Genomic DNA, 16,301 nt, shown 5'->3' on the forward strand with positions numbered 1-16,301 from the left:
CACCTGCAGCCCCAACTGCCCCAGGGAGTGACTGCAGGGACCCGGCCGGCGCCTGGGGCCTGGCTGAGCTGCGGTCTGCTTCCAGCCCGCGGGCCGCTGGGCTGGGGCGGCTCAGAGCTGCACGGGGAGCGTGCTGCCCTGGTGCCCAAGATTTCAGGGAGGAGGCGAGTGGCAGCCAGGGCTGCAGAGGGGCGGGGGACCCCGGAAAAGGACCAGCAGGTCTGAGGCAGACAGACCCTAACCCCCAGCAGCAGCTGACCCTCAGGGGAGAGCAGGCAGTGGCCGCCGAGGAGGAAGGGGGTCCAGGCAGGGCGGGCCGTGGATCCGCCGGGCCCAGCAGCTGCTCCCCACATTCCGGGCTCTTTGTCTGGCTTTCTTCTCCCAAGTTGCACCTCTGGATGGTTTAGAATAGGCTGGAAAGAGGAAGTGCAGGAGCGCGGGGAAGCCCTTTGTGTTCTATGTGGACGGAAGCGGTCCTCCGGGAAGCCACCTTTCCCACTGCGGGGAAAACAATGCTTTCGGCCCGCCAACCGCGCCCCCCCCCCCCCCCCGCGGCGCTCAGAGCTGCCCCACCCTCAACGTGGGAAGTGGCTGCCCGTCTGAAGGGACGGAAAGGCAGAGGTCAAGTGGCTTCCCGGAGATGGCCCAGCTGCAGTGGGCAGAGAACAACCCAGGCCCACCCACAGGAGGGCACAACGCTGCTTGGCCGGCCCCTCAGGACATTGCAAGAGGCACAGCCAATGCACTGTCCCAAGAGCCCTGGGGGCTGCTGAGCACGTGAAAAAGCCTGCCGCCCCCCACCCCTGCAGCCCTGCTCTGCTGGTTTAATTCCCCAACCATCACCCCAGAGATGAAGCCAGGAGCTGGACGAAGGTGGGGACGGGTGTCCTTACCCAGGGCTCACCCCAACAGCCCCGAGACCCACGTGGTCGAGCCTGCAGCCCCACTTCTGGGAGGCTGGGGAGCCCCCCACAGCTGCCGGGGGGGCTCTGTTCCCCACAAGACGGAGCCGGACCCGTGCCCCCAGACACTGGATACAATGAAGGGATCGATGCGCGCGCGGCCCGCGCCACGGGGGGGAGGCCCGCTTAATCCAAAACTCGATTAATTAAGTCAGCAACCGCAGACTGAGATCTGAGCCAAAGCCAGAAACGATCCTGCAACTGCCCGCCTCTGCTCGGCCGTGCGGGGAGAGGGAGGCCTGCCCGGGGGCAATCTGTCCTCTCCTGCCGGCTGGAGTGGACGCTCGGGGCAGCCTCGCTTGCTCCCATTCCCCGGCTGAGAATGCAGCACGGGAGGACACCGAGGACCCCCGCCCCCCGACACAGGCCCCAGAAGGAAGACACTATGGACGCCCCTCCCCGCTCCAGACCTGTACTCAGGCTCCGCCAGCTTTATCACATCTCTTTCTCAAAATGGCCCTGCAGGGACACTGGCCCATTGTACAGATGAGAAAACCAGGGCTCCGGCAGGTTATGCCCACAGCACCACCTGGGTTTGAACGCAGCTCGTAACCTCTGCTGTCCCCAGTGGTGGCCAGACGCCAGGCACTCGGGGTCAGGGGTGAGGGGTAGTCAGAGCACAGCGGGCCCCTGGAGGCAGCTGGAGGGCCAGAGGGAGCTCCCAGGGTGGAGGAGGGGGTGTGGGCCCTCCGCACCCCACTCCTTCTCCCCCCTCCCCAACCCCGGCGGCCTGGGTTTCTCGCTTGACCGCCTGATCTCCTAGACCGGGAGGGCTGGAGCAGACAATGCGTTCTTACAACGCCACAAGATCAGCTGAAACTCAAAACCCTGGGTTGGAGGTGGGGACAGTGTCTGGGGGAGAAGCCTGGGAATCGGGGAGCTCCCAGCCGGCGGGGTGGTGCTGCCCTGGGCCCCGGCTTCCCCGCGCCCCTTCCGTGTGGCAGGAGGGTCCCAGCCAGCGCCGGACACCTGTCACCACCCTCAGCTGCAGGGCTCATGTGGCCCTCCTTCCTGTCTGTCCGGCCCTGGGGACAGAGAGGAAGGACGGAGCCCACAGCCGCCGGCCGCTGGGCCGGCCAGCGGAGAGCCGGCCCTGGTGAGGTTCCTGTGAGACCCCCTCCCTGGACACCTCTCCCAGCTGGGCTCACCACCTGCCCAGTCCCAACCCCTGCCTGAGGCGGCCCACCGGGCCCCGCGTCCCCAGGCGTGCCCACAAGCCCGTAGCCACCCTGGCCCCCACGCTGCGCTCAGCACAGCCACTGAGGCACGCGACCACGGCGGACACCAGGAGACACAATCCTGGCAGCCGCACCCAGGCCGGCATGGACCTGCTGAGACAGACCCGCGCTGTCACAGCCTGGGGACCCCCGGGCAGACCAGGCCCGCTGGTGTGAGCCTAGGCCCGTTTGGGCTGGGGGGAGACTCTTCCCCACGGGGAAAGCGGGTTCCTGGGCTGGCCACGACAGCGCCCTTCCATGAAAGTGAAAGTGAAGTCGCTCAGTCATGTCCGACTGTTTGCGACCCCGTGGACTGTAGCTTACCACGTTCCTCCGTCCATGGGGTTTTTCAGGCAAGAGCACTGGAGTGGGTTGCCATTTTCTTCTCCAGGGGATCTTCCCAGCCCAGGGACCGAACCCGGGTCTCCCGCACTGCAGGCAGACGCTCTACCGTCTGAGCCCTTCCATGACGTCACCCAAATCCTGGGCTGGGCTGGGCTCTGGAGAGCCTTCTGGACGAGGCCTGGGAGCACTGTGAACAGGCCCGCGTGCGGAGTGAAGCCACGCTATGTCCCACCGGGACCCACGTGTGTTACTGTTTACGGGGGAGCTCAGAGGGGCGGATGAGCAGCCCACAGTCACACAGCCCACCACGGCCTGTGCCGTGGAGTACAGTGCTTTCCCAGCCTGGCAGGTGCAGCGGACTGGAACAGGGCCGGGCAGCCGACGTGGACCGTGCCTGCCTGTGACCTGGAGGCCAGGCCTTCCAGAAACCTGGATGGGCTCCGCTGGGTCCAGCCCCTACCCAGGCTAGGTGCCAGATACCTGCCAGAGCGCTGAGCTGGGCCGGGCCTGGGCCCTGGACACCCGGGGTGGAAGTTGTCACAGCCTGAGGCCCCAGCCACCGCGGACACGGGGACACACAGCCCTGCCTGGCCTCCCCCGTCTGGCTCTCAATCAGGCCCAAGGCCACCCTCATCCTGAGCCCCAGAGGGGGAAGTGAGGGGCGCCCCACCCTGTGGGGCCACCCCGGGAGCCGGAACCATCCTGGCAAGCGCAGCGGAGACCCTCAGGCTGACCCGGAAGGCCCAGAGGTAGTCACCTCCCCTCCCTCCCGTGGCTGGAGGGGAGACGGAGGCCCCGGGGGCGGAAGTGTGGCCAGCAGCCCCCACCCCCGGCCCCGCCTCAGCCCGGCCTTAGCTCAGCATCTCTCGTACTGAAAAGCTTTCAGGGAAAAACACACACACTCAGAACTCTGGCTTCTCCCCCAGACCTGTCATTTCCAGTAACCGTGTAGTTTCCGCTTACCAACAACCGAAACCGAGAGGAAACGGTGGGAGGCAGGTCCCCGAACCCCGGGTCCCTGCGGGAGGGGCACCGACAGAGCTTTCCAGGGGCAGCCGCCCACCTCCTCTCACACACATCCCCCGGTGGACCCGCGACGAGCCGCCGAGACCCAGCTGCCTGTCCAGCAGGCCTCCTGGGCTCGGGGAGTAGGCCGGCGCCTCGGCTGACCCACAATCAAGGAGCGAAGGAAGCAGGAGGCCGGCAGGGTCCCCGGAGGAGGGCCAGCCTGGTGCCCGTGTGTCACCCCGAGTGCCTGCCCAGCCTCCAGCAGCCTGTCCCTTGTGCGGTGTGGCTCAGACCCCAGCCCCTCTCCCGGCCCGCTGCCCTGACCCTAAGGCCGACGTGACAACATGGGGCCTGCCTGCCCCAGGCCTCGGCCGGGCTGGGTGAGGCTGGCCTTTCGTGCCGCCTGCGGGCACATCAGCAGTGTCCACAGAGGGTCAAGGGACCGCTACCCAGCGGAGAAGAGCAACAGATTCAAGCACTTCAGAGACACACGAAGGACACCCAAGCCCGGTGACCCACTTGTCCCAGGAGGGCTCAGGTCGAGGCTGGCAGGGCCTGCAGGCTGGCTGAGTGCCTCTCGCGTTTGGGAACTGCCACGTGGGCGTTGGAAGCGCGGCCTCCCCAGGGCACCCCCCGCCCCCACCAAGGCTTGCTGGGAACCAGGACCCCGGACGCACCTTCCAGGAAACGGAGCAACTCAGGTGCAGAAGGCTCAGGTCAGACCTCCAGAGGCCATCCCCAGCCCCCACCCAGGAGAGCCCCAGATAGTGCAGCAAGGCGCTGGGCATCCTGGGGGGGCCTGAGCCACAGAGGGGGCGGGCGCTGCATGGAAGGGGAGGCCGGGCCCTTAGAGGCGGCCACACACCACCCGACGGGCGCCCACGCAGAGCAGCAGTTTGGTGTCAGAAAGGGAACAGGCAACGATTAACCTAATTCACTTGAACATGTGGATGCCGGGATGATGATGACCCCTGCCCCCAGCCTCGGGGGGGGAGTGGACGGTGAGGTCAAGGCCCCCTTTCCCAGAGTGCTTCCATCCCAGGGGCAGCGGGGGTGCAGGTGGGGAGGAGAGTCCCAGCCAGAAGGGACCACTCAGCGGTGAAACCCTGGGGAGGGCGTTCTGTTCCCAGAGTTCCACGTGTCTCAGGGATGCGCAGAGAGCTGCCCCCCCCACCTGTGATGGGGGGACCCACTCATGCCTCCCCACCAGGGCTGAGCAGGTGTCCAGATGCTAGCACTGCAGGAGCCCCGGTGCCCTGCAGGAAACATGGAGCCTCCCTGAGCCCCGAGGGCCACTTGGAGGGGATCGGCTTGTGGCTAAGAGCGAGGGGCCAGGCCGCCGACCCCCCGGCCTCTCACACCAGGCGGGGTGCCTCCCACCAAGGGTACACCCGCCAACTCCGAGATGAGCCCTGAGGCTTCAGGAGAGATGTGGTCCCAGGCCAGGGAAAGGCCGGGAAGCGGGCAGACGGCGGGGGTACGGGCTCAGGTCTCAGACTTGCCCCCCAGCTTCCCCTCTTCCTGCTGGCCTGTCCCCAGTCCATCTGCCCGAGTCTCCACAGTGGACTCCTTCCAGGAGGCCGTGGCGGGCCCTGGGGCACCCGGGCAGGGTATTCCCACAGCACCAGCCTCGCGCTGCAGGAGGGGAAGGCGTCTGCCCTCGAGTCTGGTTCTTAAACAAGGAGCCAGGCGTGCGTCTGCCCTGCCCCAGCACCTACTGAGCGCTCAGTAAACGCCCGCAGCCCCTCGCATTCCTGACACCCCGAGCAGGCAGGTGGGGTGCCGGCCGTGGAGCCCTGTGCGCCCGTCCCCTGGACCCGAAGGCACTCCACCCCGCCTTAACAAGTACCCCTGGATGCGCCAGGTCCCACTCAAGGGGGCCCCATGGCTGGTCACGCAGACCCAGGAGTGAGCACCGCCTCTTCCAGGGAGCCTACGGACATCCCCCACCCCCGACACCCACCTCCTCTGGGCTTCTATCCAAGGCCGTACTGGGATGACGATGCTGGTGCCGCCGGCAACCACTCCCTGACATTCTCAGGCAGGTCGAGTCCAGCGAGGGCCCAGAGGAGGGACGTATGGACACGCACCCCGAGCAAAAGAAGCCAGGCGGGAGAGGTGAGCGGCGCGAGTCCACGCGTGTAGACGAGAGCAGATGAGAGCACGCGGGGCTGGGGGAGGGGAGGGGGTGCCTGTTTAATGCCTACGGGGGTTTTGTTCGGGGTGGGAAGAACCTGGAACTAGACAGACATGCTGGTTCCACAACCTTGTGAGTGCACTAAACGCCACTGAAATGCATACTTTATTCATTTATTTATTTTGCCGTGTTGCACAGTTCCCAGGTGGCGCTAATGGTAAAGAACCCGCCTGCCAATGCAGGAGACGTGAGACGCAAGTTTGACCCCTGTGTCGGGAAGATCCCCAGGAGGAGGGCATGGCAACCCACTCCAGCATTCTTGCCTGGAGAATCCCCACGGACAGAGGAGCCTGGCGGGCTACAGTCCACGGGGTCGCACAGAGTCAGATATAACTGAAGCGACTAAGTTCCCCGACCAGGGATGGAACCTGTCCCTTCTGCAGCGGAACCTGAGTCCTAACCGCTGGGCCACCAGGCAAGTCTCCCGAAATGTACATTTTAAATGTCTAACATCATAAAGCTTATGATACAAGCAACTGACCACCAAAATGCAAATATCAATTCTCCCTTCCCCTCGCCCTGCATCTAGTCATTAGCAACCTGTGACCTCAGCAGAGCGAGGTGGGCGGGGCCTTGAGGAAGGACATGCCCGGAAAGAAGCCAACAGAGCCACTTTGGCAAAAGGCTCTTCTCTGCCCGCCGGCCCTTCCTCCGCAGCAGCACCTGTCAATCACGGCCCCCGCCCTGGCGGGTGTGTCCACAGCCCACCAGCAGGCCGGGGGTGCGGATAAGGACGCTGAAGCCCAGAGATGGCCCCAGGTGGGCAGAAGCTGCCCTGCTGCACGGCCAGGCCTGGATCCTGGGCCCTCCTCCCACAACCACGCCGCAGTCCACTCCTGCCACCTGGGCATCTGCAGGCCCATCCCAGGGTCCTGCCAGGATGCCGCGGGAAGGTAGCTCCGGGAGCCACCTAACCCTGCACTCTCAGGCACAGAGGAGGAGCCAGTCGCTCTGTACCTGCTTCGGCCCACGGGACTACGGGGTGGGGCTGCCAGAGACAGCCCAGCCGGGAACTTCAGGACCCATCAAACACATCCTGACCCACAAGTCACGATGCCCCGAGGCCAGCCGCTTGTTAACACCTCTGGGAAGAGTCTGCAAGGCCCCAGATGTGCCTGGACACGAAGGCAGAAGCCAAGGCAAGCTGGCCCCAGGTCCCCTACTCCCATTCCCAGCCTCTTCATCTCTCAGCCTCAGCCGTTCCCACCTGTAAAGTGGGGACTGCGGATGAGATGCAGAGCCGGCCGCCACCCCGAGGGGGTGTGAGGCTGCCGAAGAAAACGTCTGCCACACTTTTACGAGGCTGGATGAAAGGGGCTGTCTGTGCGTGGGGCGATCGTCAGCGCTTTATTGAGGAAAGCAATCAGGATACTCAATCGACTCTGCAAAGCCACATCCTTTCACTATTTATAGGCGAGAGATGAAACAGGAAAGGTGCCCTCCTTGAGCCCAGCCCGGCTCAGCCAGGCCAGGCCAGGCCCAGCCCAGCAGGGGCCCCATCTGCCCGCGACAGCCACAGCCACTCATCAGCGTCACGGTCAGCGAGGGACAGAGCCAGCGCCGGCTTCAGCAGGACCTCTAGGCTGCCTCCCAGCCCCGGGGGAGTGGAGCCGTGCCACCCCCTGGACCTGCCCCCACCCCCCGCCACCTCGGAGGGGGGGGTCCCCGCACCCGCCCTCTCACTCGTGGCCCCGGCTGCCCTGACCCAGCTCAGCTGTCCTGACGCAAAGCATTCTCCTCTCTCAGCTGTCTGCCCAGCCCCACCCTCTTCCAGCTAAGGGCACAGCTTTCTTTTTTTTTTTCTCTCTTTTAAAAAAAAAACAATCCCTATTATTTTTTTTTCCAGTGGAAAAAACACTGGCCGCCGTAGAGGCAGGGCCAGGCCCGAGGAGGGCACCTTCCTGGGGGGGCCCTGACGTCCGCCCCCCGTGGTCAGAGGCAGCAGGTGAGGGTTTGGGGCTGATGCTGTGCATTCACTGTGTTTTTCTAACCCTGCGTCCTTGGCGCCCAGGCGCTGACGAACAGAGGAAGTCCTGTACAGACCTGGTTCGTTCTCAGCCTGGGGTGGGGGGGAGCGGGGGGTAAGGATGAGAATTAACCTGTTCCTCCCCCAGCCTCGCCCGAGACACGCAGGTGACTCAGTGGAAACAGACAGGCCAGGTGACACAGACACAGACGTTCCGTGCTTCTGCAGCCGGGTGGCCGAGTCACTTCCACTCGGCCCCTGACCCGCTTCTTCTAAAGGGAAGTCGTTGTCCCCGCCCCGCTTCCTCACAGGACTGCCGGCCAGGGCCCCGGGGGGCAGTGCAGGCAGGATGCGGCCGCGGTTAGGAACACACGTCCCTGGACAGAGCGAGGCGGGGCTGGGTGCTACGCCGGGCTGCGTGACGCTGGGCCCAGCGCCGACGTCTCTGGGCCCTGCTACACGCCCGATGCCCGCGGTTCTGGGGTTCCTGCCAGCCACGTGGGGCCGGGCCACCCTGCCCACTGCGCTCCCCTCCCTCTGATGTGTCACGTGTTCGTGCTGCCTCTCCTAAACCCCACACTGGAAAGCAGAGAGACTATGGCGGCAGGGGCTGCGCTGGACCTGGGCCCACATGCCCACGACCAGAGCAGAGCCCAGCATGCAACAGGTGCTCAGAATTGGGAAGGAAGCAAGGAGGGCGTTCACGGGTGCCACCGCGGGTGAGAAGTCCTCGGAGTCACTGGCCGGCCCCTCCCAGGCGGTGCCCCGGCTCGGGCCCACCAGGCCGTACCTTTCGGGTGCTCTGAACTCACTCATTAGATAACTAAACCCTCTCGAATGAGGATCCCGAAACCAGCGCTGTCAGCTCAAAAGGAGAAGGCAGCAAGGGAACGGACACTTGCCCCGCGCCGGCTGCGTGCCTCTCACGTAACCTTTACGCGCCACCAAGAGATCAATCACGAATCAAGCCCAAATTACAGACTGGGGAAATCTGGGTTCAGGCATCCCGATGACCTGAGGTCACGACGACCCTGGGCACGGGAGAGCCAGGCCTCAAACACAGGGTCGTCCGAAGCTGAGGTCCACCACCTGCCCAACTTCCCTCTGGCGTGCTCTGGGCGCCGAGGCGGCAGGGGGTCGCAAAGACCCGCCTGAGCCCACCCCTGGGTCACTAGCCTCCCCAGGCAGCCCCCAGGGCCACCACACACAGCCGCCCTCCTCTGGGCAGAGCACTCCGCCCCCAGAGACACACGGCCACTGGGCGGCCCGGCCCGGATCTCTGGGACTTCCTGAAGGGCCTTCGCAACAACACGAACCTCTTTTTCCGACCCCGAGCCCCGCAGACACCTGACGGGTGGCTTCTGGGGAAGGTTCTCTCTCTCTGGGTGGAAACAGATGAGTCACCTGGCATGAATGCGCCTGGCACATGACGGCACTGATTCCCACGCCCTGGCCACAGGGGAAGCAACAGAAAAGTCACAGAACTTTCTGCGGGTCCGGGCTGGAGACTGCAGAGCCCGAGTTCACAGCCAGGTCGGCCTGAGACCCAGACACCTTGGAGGGAAGAAAGCGGCTCTCCCCTTCAGCCCAGACAGCCGGGCTGCCCCCACCGGCGGAACCTCTGCAGACCAGCGGGTGGTGGGTGACAGCGAGACTGGGGGTGGTCGCAGAGCTCCCACCCTGCCCCGCGAGCCTGGACTGGGGCCTCCCCACGGCTGGGCCTGGCCAGCCATCATGGCTGATTCCTCGCCTCCAGCCCAAGGCGCCCAGAGGCGGGGCCTGCAAGGATGGCGCTTCCGTTCAACTTCCCAGTGGGTCTGCAGGGTGCGCACAATGGGGTCTCTGTGGGCCAAGCTAGGCGGGGTGCCAGGCCAGACAGGCAGGCTTCCCGCCAAGGTGGTGGTGGGGGGGATCAGCAGGCCACAGGGAGGAAAAAGGCCGGCACTCTAGCCCTGAGCTGGGGCCTGGCTTGGGGAGTCAGGAACTCCCAAAGTTGCCCAGGTTTGGGGGCGGGAGAGCCTCCCCCAGCCCCGTGCCTTCGAAGCGCCTCACCCAGAGGCCAGTGGGTGAGAGCTGCAGCAGCCAGGGCAGCGAGTGTCTGGAGCGCTGGCCCTGGGAGGCCCCAGGCTGCCCCGTCCCAATTCCCCAGTGATGGCACAAGAAGAGACGGCCCCTACTTTCCCCAGCCCAGCACTGCCCCTGCCCTCCCCAGACCCCTCTGCAGAAATTCGGAGACTGCCCCCAGCCCCACACGCACACACAGCCCAGTGAGCAGAGAGGCAGGGAAGGGAGTGGGCATTCTGGGAAGCCACGCATACTTAATCACCCAGCATTAATCCGCCTCCCCAACAATAGCCCCTGCACTTCCACTGAATCCCAGCTGTCGGTCTCTCAATGAAAGGAAACAAGATTTAGGGCATCAAGCGTCGGTGAGGCTTCTGCAGGAGGAGAAAAAGGCCCCAAAAAAGCAAAAAAAAAAAAAAGTAGTGCGCATTCATTAGCGTCTGAGAAAGACACAATGCGCTTTGTCCATGAAACTGCTCACAGACCTGCTTAATTGGCTTCAGTCTGGGGCGGGGTGGGGGGGAAGGGGCTGCTTGCCCACTGGCGAGGCCGGCAGTGAGCCCGGGCTGGGGGTTGTCAAGGGAATGGGCCCTCAGCAGTTGGAATGAGGGCGCGCCAGCCCTGCTGGGGACCCACTTCTGCAGCCTGGGGAGGGGGCGTTTCTCCAGCCGCCAGGAACCTGCTCGGTATTCCCATCAGGGACGAACTCAAGTTGAAGGGCATCAGCCACAGCAGAAAAACTTTCCAAGAGGCTGACTGGTACTTGCAGGCAGGCAGGCAGGCAGGAGATAGATCCTAACCAGGTTCCCCGACTGCGGACGCCCCCGCCCCAGTTCACAGCTGAGGACCCAGGGCTGGGAAAGCGAAGGGCCACCCGGTCAGGAGGTCAGAGCTGGGGATAGAGACAGAGCTCCTGGCAGGAACTCCCACCCACACCCCCACGGAGACTGGCACAGCCACCACAATGAGTTCCAACCTCCTTTCCCCAACCTCGCCAGAGGCCAGGGAAGGCAGAGGGCGGCAAAGGGTGGGTTTGCCTTTGAACTAGTCAGTTTCTCGCTGAGAGGCACCGCCTGTCCGGGAGGCGCTCACCTGCCTGGAGCAAGCCTCACCTGCCCCCAGCAGAGGCACTCCCCCAGGCTGGCGGAGTGGGGAGGGCCGGGCCTCCCTCCAGATGCTCTGGAACCTCCCTGCAGGTCTCAGGGACTTTGGGAAGAAATGGGGTAGCGGGGATGCCCACCTAGCACCCCAGGAGCCCGAGGTGGTCCTCAAAAGAGCGCTCGAACCCCCAGCAGCCAGGCCGGCTCCACACGCAGCATAATTGCTGGTGATTAAGTAATTGCCAGACTTTGTCCAATAAAACTAGCACGTGACCGCGCCCAGCCTTCTGGGCCATCTCCAGAAGACAATGGCCTAGTGTTCTGTCCCCGCTGGCCCGCTGCAGAAGGCAGGGGCTCCGCTCCCGACAAAGCAACAGGTCCCCGCAGGGGCACGGGGGCCCATACTCACATGCAGGCCTCGGTGCCGTTGGGGAACACTTCACACTTCCCGCCGTTCAAGCAGGTCTCACCAGGCTGGGAGCAGCGCAGGCCTGGGGAGGGGCAACAGGAGAGGTCAGCCCTGCCAGCACCCCCAGGGGCACTGCCCACCCCTCACCTCCTGTCACGGGGTTACTGGGTGCAGGGGGCCCCCAGGAAGCCCTGCGTGAACCCTGAGGGAACTCAACATTCCTCCCAGAGTGCTGGGGTCGAGAGGAGGCGAGGAGGAATGGACTGGTTGGGTGGCAGGTGGACAGGTCATGCTCAAAGTGTGTGGGGGCAGGTGGTGGGAAGAAATGGCCTGAAATGCAGTGTAGACAGCAGGGAAGAAAGGCTGGGATGACCCTGGGCCAGTCTCCCAAACTTCTCACCCCTCACCCCAGCTTCACTCGGGACCTTGGCTGGGCTGGGGCCCCTATCCAACCACCAGGATTGTCTTGCTGTTCAAACAAGTTCTTCCAGGGGGTGGCGCTCGGGGTGGGGGGCGGTGCTGGCCACACTCAGCTCCCCCGCTCGTGGGAAAATGCGACAGCTGCAAGGGCCGCTGCCCCGCCCGCCAACAAAGCGCCGGACGGAGGAATCAGAGCAGCCCATTGTCGCGCCAGGGCCGCCTCCTGGGGCACCAGGACTGCACCCCAGGGACCTGACCACGCCTCCACCGACACCCAACACCGGTTCCCCAGGGTGGGCATCTTCAGTGGCAGCCTCCCCCCCACACACAGCCAGGGGCTGGGGGGGATGAATATGCTCCATTTGGAAGGAATTTGACCTCATCCCCAGGAAGGGACCAATTAATCCACACCCCCCCTCCTTCTTACCAGGGCTGTGTAAATTAAGCCCCCTCTCGGGGTGGGGACGGGGTGTGACATGGAACCCCATCTTCAGGAAGCAGGGAACTAGTTCTCCCTCTAACTTTAGGGGAAGAGAAGCATTAATCACCATCCGATTCCTCGGAGCTCCTCTCCGTGGGAGAGGAATGACCGCCCCCCACCCGCTGAAGGTCTCCGAACTTGAACTCCACAAAGTGAAAGTCCATCAGTAGCAGCTGATTCTTCGGCGCTTACAACCCCCACCCCACCCCAAACTGTGAGCCAGGATGGGGGTAGCACCCTGGTGTGGGGAGGGGACACCGCGGGCGAGGAGGCTAGCAGCCCGGGGACACCTGGGTCTGGGACCCTCGCCCGGGTCCCGTACGAACTCTCCTACTCCGAAAGGAGGTCGGGCCGCCTGGCCCACCCCGCTCCCCTCTGCCCACCATGCTGGGCAGCCAGGTCCCGCAGTGCGGTTCTGTAAAGACGATCGCGGCGCCCTGGACCCCAAGCTCCGCGCCCCAACATCCGCCCCCGGGGCGGGCAAGAGGCGAAGAAAAAAGATAAATGGCCCCAAAGCAACAGGAAACCAAAACCGACTCGATTCAAATCGAAAAGTAGTAGGCAGCTCGTCCGCCCGCCCCAGGAGCGAGCCCCACGCGCGGCTGGTGAAGGGCGAGTCCAGAGCTAGGTCTTCCATGCCCCCAGATGCCCACGCCCGGCTTCAAACCCGACTTCAAACCCGGCGCCAAACTCTGTTCCAGGCGCGAGCGGCGCCAAGTCCGTCCCGATCGGGCAGGCGGAGCGGGGGAGGGTCAGTCCTTCTCCCCGAGCCCGGGACTCTGGCTCCTACCCCGCCCCGGGTCGCCCGGTCCCCCTCCCCACCCTGGCCACCCGCTCTCAGGCACTCGGGGACGCGCGCCTAGGGCGCCGCCAAAAGTTTCCGAAGGCGCGGAAAGTTGCGGGCTCGCGGCGGGCAGTCGCCTACCTCGTGCGGCAAGCGCGGGCAGCAGCGCCAGGCAGAGCAGGGGCGCCAGGAGCGGCGGCATGCCTGCCCACCGGCTGCCCGCTGCCCCCGGGGGCGGCCTCCTGCGCCCGGCCGGCGGGGGCTCGGGCACACCCGCGCGCAGGAGGACTGTCCCACGGGCGGTGACAGCCCGCTACTGCCCTCTCCTTCCGGCTGGAGGGCGTCCCTGGGCTCTTGCGGCCTCTCCGGCCTGGTTCCGCGCCCGCGATCGTTCCTACGCTGCGCCCGCGCCCCGCGCCCCGGTCCCCGCGCCCGTGCGCTCCCTCCCGCGGCCGAGGCACTAGTGAGGCGCCGGGCCGCCGCGCGCTCCGCCCCCGCCCCGCCGGCCCCGCCCCCGCCCTCGGGGCCCGCCCCCGCCGATCCCTCCGCACCCGCGCCCCCTCGCTGGCCGCGCCCCCTCGCTGGCCGCGCCCCTCCGCTCTCCTCGACCAGTCCCACGCCTCCTCGGGATGGGGCGCGGGGTCCCGAGCCCGGGTCCTTCGGGGATGGGGGCCGCGGCCGTGCGGAGCGGGGTCGGGGCCCATGCCCTAAGGGACTATTTCTCGTTCGAAAGTTTTCTGAGACCCAAAGTTTGCTCCGGGGTTGCGGAAGGATCCGGCTGTGGGCTCCCGCTGCGCTCTGCGACAATTGGCAACGATTTGCATCTCAATAGCGGAGGAGGCGCAGGCCGAGCGAGGAAAGGGGCGCCTGGGACAGGCCTGTCCCCGAGAGGAGCTGGGCTGGGCAGGCGAGTGTGGGGGTCTCTGGGACACAGGCTCTGGGAGAAGTCGCGCCATCGGCAGCCCTGCGTGTACCCCTGACCCGGGGCTCCAATCCTAGGAGCACCCGTGGTCGCAACTTAAAACTTCTGAAAGATCCAGCCCAGACCCGCCCCCACCTCCGTGGCTGTGAAGACCGGGGCAGTTGACCCTGAAGGATGGTGGTACCGCGGCTGCAGCTTCTGCCAAAGGGACCCTGGGTACCCCCAAGGAAATAGCCTGGGGCCAGCGCCTGGCCAGAAAGATTGCGCTCCAGTTCCCCCAGGAGGGACCGCCTCCAGACGCGCCTTGGTCACCGTCCTACCCCTTCTCCCGCACCTCCAGCCTAAGGTGGCCCGCGAAGCACGCTGTGGGTTGGGCAGCCCTGGACCCCTCCCCCGTGCTCCTTCCGGGTGACTTATTTCTGCACTGCAACGCCAGATTTGGGCATCCTGTGCCAGCCCGGGTTAAGTGCTGGGCGTCCAAAATGCCTGCCATAGTCCTTACTGAGCCGGTTTACCGCCTCGCACTGGGTACAGAACAGCACCCCCTCTCAACACAGGGTAGTGAGCCGGCATGGGTGCCTTGGCAGGAGAACCCTCAGGTCTGCAGAAATCCCAGAGGCTGGCCGAGAAGCCGCCCTTGCCAGGGAGGCTCAGAGAGGTGGGCAGAGTGGGGTTTGCCTGCTGGCGGGCAGGTTGCACCAGCCCACCCTCCTTGGTGCACCTGTTGCAGGGCCCCTGGGGGCAGCTGGGAAGCAGTTGTGAGCCCCAGGAGGGACAGCTTGTCCAGCTGCTGCTGGAGCCTCCCTGGCCTGCCTCCTCCAGGAAGCTGGCGGCGTGGCACTGCTCAGAGCCTGGGGTAACTTCTCTCGGGGTCGGTGCCCGGGAGAGGAGTCGCCTGGAGGCAGCAGAGATGTTTATATGACAGCAGCCGGGCGGCCTGGAGGGGCAGATTTTCCGTAGCAGGAAAGAGGGGAGCTGCGAAGTCCCTCCCCTGCCCCCCCAACCAGCTCATAGTCTCAGGGCTGTACACACCACAGCCCGTCCTCTCCCAGGGATGGACGGAGGAGGGCTTCAGGGCGGGCGCTCCTCTGGGGCCACTGCCTGTGTGCCCTCCCATCGGGGCCAGCATCTCTGCCCACAGGCCCCGGACCAAAAGCAAAGGCCCATCCAGCCCTGGCTTGGGAGCAAGTCCTCAGCCTTCCACCGAGGAAACGGTCTTGGAGGAGGGACTCAGGACCGGGGAGTCTCACCTGAGTCTGCCGGCCGTGCCAGGCCTACACTGGGCCTCTGCCCAGGGGCCAGGTACTCTCATTAGCCAGTGGTACAGATGAAGGGGCCTCCCAAGCTTCTAACCCCCATGCCAGCCACCCGCTTCCTGGGGTATCTTGTGGGCGACTGGGGCCCCCGGGAGACCCTGGCAAAACCAGAAGTGCCTGGGACTGGGGAGGGGCTTGTGTGAGGCCAAGGTCAGGGGCCGGGCCGGGCCTCCCTCCCCTCCAGGCCTGGGAAGGGGCTCGGCCAAGCCTTGGCAAGTGGATACCAAGCTTTTCCAATCACAAATTAGACCCCTTCTTATCTCTCTTTAACAACCTTCCCAGGCCAAGGGGTTTGAGGCGGCCAGAACTGGGGGTCCTGACGGCCCAGACCCTGGAGACCTCCTCTTACAGGATAAGCAGTCTAGGGGCAGCCCTGGTTGGGGGTGTTAGGGAGAGGTAGGGAATTTGGGGTGCGGGCCCTGTCTAAAGCCCAGTGGGAGACTGGGGCCTGGGGTGGCCAGCCCTGAATCCAGTGGGGTACAGCAATGGAACATCACCTGGGGCTTCCTACTGCCTGTGGTGGGCACTGTGGCCAGGTTCGCTGGGCGGTCCCTGGACAGGCCCCCAGGCCACTTGGGGAACCTGGGACCAGTGGGGGTGAGGCTGCAGGCCCGGCTCACAGAGGGGTCAGTGTCTTGTGACCACTCTCTTCTCCGAGGTCCAGCTTGCTGGGCCCAAAGGGGAGAAGGCCCTCAGCACCCGCACCCCAGGCTGAACTGGTCTGTTCCCCCTCTTCTGTCCCCAGAGATGCAGGGGTACCATCACCAGTATGGGCTGGGGAGGTCTGCTGGGGAGCCCATTCCTGCCCCCCAAAGAAACTCACCCCAGCCTCCTCCAGGGAGTCCGGCATGATTTGGCTTGCTGGGTGGGGCCTGTTTAAAGCTCCCCCCCCCATTCTAAGGTACCACCAGACCAAGACTCCTGGTCCTGGGGCCCCAGCCCCTCTCCCTCCTGCAGACGTTGGTCTTGGCGCTTCGGATGTGCCCAGAGGGTGTGGGGCGCTCCTGATTTCCCTGGACATCCTGAGAAGACTGGTTCTGGGTTGGCCAGGTCCCCGCCTTGCTCCTCAGCAGGCAGATGGGTTCCGGAAGCCTGGGGTGGGCTGTCTGT

General features: G+C 65.2%; 1 protein-coding gene and 1 long non-coding RNA gene across 2 annotated transcripts in view; one reads left to right on the forward strand and one right to left on the reverse strand.

The window, feature by feature from the left end:
- The window catches only part of NOTCH1 (notch receptor 1), a 44,980-nt gene extending 31,578 nt beyond the window's left edge, over window positions 1–13,402 (reverse strand). The window contains exons 1-2 of the mRNA XM_070455545.1: window positions 13,095–13,402; window positions 11,269–11,350 (exon numbers count right to left, since the gene is read on the reverse strand). Coding sequence (XP_070311646.1) covers window positions 11,269–11,350; window positions 13,095–13,155 — 143 coding nt within the window. The 5' untranslated portion in view covers window positions 13,156–13,402. The remainder of the gene's footprint in view (window positions 1–11,268; window positions 11,351–13,094) is intronic.
- LOC139031219 (uncharacterized) lies at window positions 4,919–9,480 on the forward strand. The gene is made up of 2 exons (XR_011483638.1): window positions 4,919–5,650; window positions 5,868–9,480. It is a non-coding gene; the product is annotated as an uncharacterized lncRNA (long non-coding RNA).
- Window positions 13,403–16,301: the final 2,899 nt, after the last annotated feature.

The sequence above is a fragment of the Odocoileus virginianus genome, chromosome 2 (genome assembly GCF_023699985.2).
Source record: "Odocoileus virginianus isolate 20LAN1187 ecotype Illinois chromosome 2, Ovbor_1.2, whole genome shotgun sequence".
In the NCBI taxonomy this organism is placed as follows: Eukaryota; Metazoa; Chordata; class Mammalia; order Artiodactyla; family Cervidae; genus Odocoileus; species Odocoileus virginianus.